Below are 6,000 nucleotides of genomic sequence, written 5' to 3' on the forward strand. Positions count from 1 at the left end.
AAAGGCTAGGAAAAACAGCAACAGCATTTTAGGAAAATGCAGATCAATAAATAATAAAAAACAAAATTTATTATTAAATTATTTTCATCAGGACCATTACCTAGCAAGAACAATAAATTTAGGACACTAAAACAATGTTGTGGAGGAAAGGTATTAGGGCAAAGCACTAAAGCGGATAGCCTGTTTTGCTGTCTCTCTTCCTCTCTCACATGCAGACGCGTGCACACAGACAATGTCAGGCAATGCAGCAGCCATCTACTTTCCACAATCACTTTACTCATCAACAGCGAAATAAAACACAACAAAAGTCACATCAACCCCAAAGTAGTAATCTGCAAGGATGGTGTCATACTGTTGGATAAAACTAATAATTTTAGTTTTCTAATATATTACAATATAACGAAAAACATCACGAGTGAGACGCTGTTACAGACCCCAGATTCACTGAGTGAGAATCAGGTTTATGCGTTTCTGTGTGTGGGTGTGTAACATGCACACTGCTGCCCACTCACATCTACCTCAAACTGCCTGAATGCTGGACTATTCCACAGCCAACTGCCTACTTCCAACCCTGACCTCGCTCCCTCCCTCACTTCCTCGCTTCCTTCCTTGCTTCCTTTTCTTCTTTTGTTTCCTTCCTTCCTCTCCCTTCCTGCCTGTGTCCCTCCCTCTTCCTCCTCCCCCCTCCTCAGATTACTGCAGTGTTTACCAGAGCTTTGAGAGACTTACCCACCAGGCCACGCGTGAGGTCACGCTCGCCCCATTGGGCTAAAAAAAAACCCACCCAAATCCTACCGGGCAAGCTGCCTGCTCACGCACTGGCTGCCTCTGTGTGTGGATGTTGTGTTTTGTGCGTGTGTAGGTGCTGGTTGCGTCAGCCAGGCAGCCTACTGCGATTCTTCTCTTAGTACAAAATCCTCTTGTTGCCGCCTTCGCTCACTCTATAGTGTCTCGTACGCCGTCTAATTTCACCTTGCTTCCCTGGTGTGAAGTGTCACTGATCTCCTTGCAAGACTATACTGTTCAAAATCTCCTCCTCCTCTTCTGGCTGGCTTTCTTCTTCCCTGGCAAACACACACATATACACAGACCTACATTGTACTCCCTGCCTCAGCGAAGAGCCAGCAGTTTTCTGCTGAGCCCTTACTTTTCCTTGGTGGGACATTAATACCAGAAGCTGCCCTGTGTGGACACTTGATGGGATAGAACAATAACAGCATTACAACACACTCACAGATGCTTAACAACACAGCCATGGCCTATTAGCATTGCTCTCTGCTCCCTCTGTCTCTCTTTCACACAGACAAATGCCATCAGACACAGACAACAACAGGGCAAATAGGGAGGCGCCTATGGAATCCATGGGGTCTTAGTGGTTGATGAGATACATTTAGAATAAGTGGATTAGCCTCAATACAAACCAATCCCCCTTTTCCTGAAAGACTAGAGAAAGGCAATGAGGAAGATGGGTGAGAGGGGAGGCTGGCTGAGGAAGACAGATTGTGAGTGTGCAGGTAAAAAGAACAAACCCAGGTGCAGGTGAAAGTCAGGAAGGACTTTGGGCCTTAATTGTCAGATACAACACGGGGAAAGCAAATTGGCATCTCAGTCTGAAGTCAGGGGAAATTCTCACACATGGAAGTGAGCTCATGTCATCGTTACAATGTGGCACGTCACAGGCCAGGCATGTGCACGTGGGTGTCGACCTATGCAGTGATGCACAACTTTGGCACCACTTAAACGATTTCAGAAAAAATAAAAGTTAAGCCTTCTGCGTCCTTTGACCTTGGCCAACAAGAGCTTCTCCAAGATCTGGATCAAGTTATTGTACAGCGGGTGTCTGATGATACCACAGAGTAGCAACTGAGAGGTGTTCAAGGCAACGTTTATAGAGAGGATCATTAAACCATCAAGAAACTGCTGAGTAAAACTCCCGAGGGACGAATGATTGGATCAAAGAATGTGTCTGCTCCTGGAATTATGGGAATTTCTCTGTTTAATTGTATAATTTCTAATAATACAATATATATGATACACATGGGCCAGTAAGGATTTTCTAACACAATATCAAGATATTTGTACCCTCAATATCTCTAAGGTCATAGCCAGCAAAGCGGCAAATCAGTGATTGGAAAGGCTTTAGAGCAATATCGAATTTACAGGATTTAGGATTTGTCAGACATTTATTTCACTGGACTAACCTCGACTAGTTATTTCAGCTATGACTTCCTTCTCAGTGGAAATTTCAGAAACTGTCTTGGATACTAATAAAGAGCATTATTGAAATATAAAAATTACATACATAGTACTCTATTCGAAAATGCATCAAACAAAACAAGCATGAATATATCAAAATCTGTGTGAGTGCGCATGGTGTGTTATCATACCTCTTGCAGACAGCTTCTTAGTGTTGATGATTTTTGCAGCATATTCCTGTCCTGATGACTTCTTTACACACCTACGCACCACTGAAAAAGCTCCCCTAAGAAGAAAGAACATAAACAACCAAAAATCAATTCCATTTCAGATGCTTCCTCTCTATCTCTCCTTCTTTCTCACACAGACAGACACACAGTGTGACATTTGAAACTGCATCCATGTATGTGGCAGTGGTTTGTTTGTGTATGCTAACAACCCTATCGGTTTTTCACTCACACACAAAGACACAAAGAGTTTACAATCATCACTATCACAACATCAGTGTATACAAACAGAAAACATGAGCCCTGTTCAAACAAAACCAGCATCAATATATCAAGCTTCTCCAACGTGAATGGTATCAGCTCCGGTCTTGGATTATAAAAGTGACTGGCCATGTACTTTTGCTAATCTCTAATAGGCACACAATACAATTGTATTGAAAATTCCAAGGCGTGACCAAAGAAAATTCAATTTCCAGCAATCACAATCACAAAGAATGGGTTGCATCATACACAACAATAGGCAACTTAATGCAATCACAAGGTAACAAAGTTCAGTAATAAATCTACTCGAGCAGAAAAGGAAGTGAATAACATATAATAAAACCAACTCCCACTTAAGGAGTTTCATATTGACCTAGTTGAACACTCCATACCTTTCACCTGCTTGCTTTTATGGTGAGCATTCAATTTTGTGCATCACAGAAAAAGCAATTATGCATGATTTTCACAGTGCCTATATCACAGCATGCGCAATCTGCAGAATCCAGCCCTGCAGTTTTCCCAAAAGAGGAGGACTGCTTCTTACTACTCTTGATGATATATAGAAGAGCTGCTACTTTCTGCTGCACTCTGCCTCCTACCACTCTGCTCTTAGTTTCAATTATTCACCAGTAAATGAGAAGTGACAGGTGACAGTACAACTCAGGGCTTTGACGTTAATAACCTCTGACTGTGCATAATGCATTAACAAACCTTTTGCTGAAACATAAGCTGGGGTAAGTGGTCAGTCTGGAGAGGACTAGTGGATGGGAGGGGAGGGGGGGGGGGGCAGTAGAGCCCTGATAGACCATGTGTAGATGTGCACTGACTGTGCAATCAGTGGCAGGACTGCTGTCAATTATTAGGCACATAGCTGTGAAAATAAAGCAAAAAGCCGATGTAGTCTGGATATAACCGGGGAGGGATGGACTTGTTGGGGGGGTAACCGGCCAAGACCAACAGATGCTGCTGCTGATGATTATGATGATGAAACAGACGAGGTAGTGGCCCGGTTTTCTTGTCGTCATCAAAATACCGAGAAAACACGTCAGTGCCTTTTGCACAGTAAACGCCAAATTGCCCACGGAAAAAAAAAGAAAAAAAAAGCGCCAGTGCCTCAAGTTTTATGAGCAACAGCTCCGAGGATTTCTGTTTTCTTATTATCATGATAATTATCTATAACATGATGATGATCGGGGCAGGCTGATTTGCGCAGGGGAGGGAGGGGGGGGGGGGCCGCCGTGCGGGGCATTGCGGTGCAAACGTAAAGCGGCGCAGCACGGACAGAATAACTTCCTCATTAAAGACATCCAGGGGTACGTAACGTTACTCAACACGGACACACAAATCATCTGCAGCTGCTGAAGGAAGGGAATAGGAGGAGAAGAAGAAGAAGGAGGAAAAAGTGGTCGGCCTAGTTAGCAGACTACGGAGCCGCCGCTGCTGTCAGACCCGTGGGCCGGTGAAATGTCACAGGTCTGCGGCTCCGGCGTCTCCCGGGGCCCCGCTGACAGAGCCAGAAAATAACCGGCTAGGAAACACGGAAGGGGGTGGTGGTGGTGGTGGGGGCACCGGCTGTTATTGCACCAACCTCTCGCTTACTCAACCCCCCCCCCCCCCCCACAATGCATGGGATATTCATCACTATTAGCCACTAAAAAAGACGCAACGCTAGCGGGCTAACTCGGCTAGTTTTATCAACATCAGCGTGGTAGCTCGGAGGCTAATGACTGAACCGTAGTCCGTTAGTGCTGCTGCTGCTGGAGGTGGAGGTGGAGGAGGAGGAGGAGGAGGAGGGGTGGATGTGAGGTGAGGTGTGAGGAGCTAGTTAGCCGATAGCAGCGGTTATCTGTTTAGCCTCGCTGCACCGACACCACAAAACAAACCAGCAGTTCACACAAAATTGTGATTACAAGAGATTTGCCCGTTAGCTACTGAGGAGGAGGGGGAGGGGGGTGTTAGCTAGCTGTCGCCTTGCTAGCTGGCTAAAAGCACAGAGATAATGTAAGGCGAGGTTGCGGGGGTGGGGGACCAAAAATAAATAAATAAATAAAACATTAATATATCTATATATATATAGATATATAGATATATATATACACACATACATACACACACACAACACACACAAAAGATAACGACAAGACAAAACACGATGCACACACACTGTCAAACGTTACGGCTCGCTGCTTACTTCCCGAGCTCCTCGTACAGCTGGTACTCGTCGGTGAACCTGGTGGAAGTAGCGGTGGTTGCCATGGTCGGAGCCGCGGAGAGGGGAGCCCGAGCCCTGGGGTACGACGGCGGCTGTGGCTCTCGTACGGAGTCCGGGAGGAGGAGGTGGTGGTGGCGGTGGTGGTGGAGGAGGAGGGTAGCCTAGCCTCCAACACTGGAGCACCTTTTCTGACAGGCAGGCAAGGCTGAAGAGGAGAGAGGCGAGCAGAGACGGAAAGGGAGGGGCTGGGGGAGAGGAGGAGGAGGAGGATGATGATGATGGTGTGTGTGTGTGTGTGTGTGTGTGTGTGTGTGTTGTAAAGGGGAGGAAGCATCGCGAGAGCCGGCTCCTACAGCACGAGACCGAGGCCTGACGTTCAGTGACGTCACTGAGCGGTGGGAGAAAGCTGCTGTTTGCGTTGCGCTCTCCACAAAAAAACTTCTTCTTAAGAAGACAGTCAGTCATCACAAGGTCACACGTTTGTTGCACTCCTGCAACGATGCTTTGACTTAGTCACTGTCTCTTCTCACGTCTTCCAAAATTAGAATAATAATAATTAAAAAAAAAAGAAATTAGAGGAAAACACCACAGCAGCATTTTTTTTTTTTATTTTATTTATTTATTTATTTATTTATTTATTTATTTATTTATTTATTTATTTGCTGCACTGGTTGGGATACACCCAACCCTGGGTCACACCTCACTGCAGCAGTGAGACAAACTGTGGCACACACACACACACAAACTGCACACAAACTGCATAAGTTCATTCACATGCACATTCAGACACTTCTCACAGATCAGTAGTGATTAATGCATGTCTTGTTCTCAACATCGCTTTCCTTTCTGAACCACAGATTTTTTTTTTTCCCTTTGCATTCAAGTGCATGTGCATGCATGTGCATAAGAGGGACAGGGACGGGTAGAGGGAATAGTGTGACTCCTGTATCAGGTTTCCACCGATGCGCATGCACTTATGTTTTTCCACAGTGTGAGGGCTGCTAGCTTGGCGGCGCTAAAAGATGGTGTCACACAGATCCAGAGTGCCTCACTAAATGTTTAATGTGGCATGAGTGGGAGGTCATCGGAGGACAGGCAGGTGGG

General features: G+C 45.6%; 1 protein-coding gene across 18 annotated transcripts in view; it reads right to left on the reverse strand.

The window, feature by feature from the left end:
- Window positions 1-5,133, reverse strand: part of LOC115059565 (calcium/calmodulin-dependent protein kinase type II subunit gamma-like) — a 31,860-nt gene extending 26,727 nt beyond the window's left edge. For all 18 annotated transcript variants that reach the window (XM_029527108.1, XM_029527099.1, XM_029527105.1 and 15 more), the window contains exons 1-2: window positions 4,876-5,133; window positions 2,388-2,482 (exon numbers count right to left, since the gene is read on the reverse strand). In XM_029527108.1, coding sequence (XP_029382968.1) covers window positions 2,388-2,482; window positions 4,876-4,940 — 160 coding nt within the window. In that variant the 5' untranslated portion in view covers window positions 4,941-5,133. The remainder of the gene's footprint in view (window positions 1-2,387; window positions 2,483-4,875) is intronic.
- Between the last annotated feature and the right edge of the window lie 867 nt (window positions 5,134-6,000).

The sequence above is a fragment of the Echeneis naucrates genome, chromosome 19 (assembly GCF_900963305.1).
Source record: "Echeneis naucrates chromosome 19, fEcheNa1.1, whole genome shotgun sequence".
Lineage (NCBI taxonomy): Eukaryota > Metazoa > Chordata > Actinopteri > Carangiformes > Echeneidae > Echeneis > Echeneis naucrates.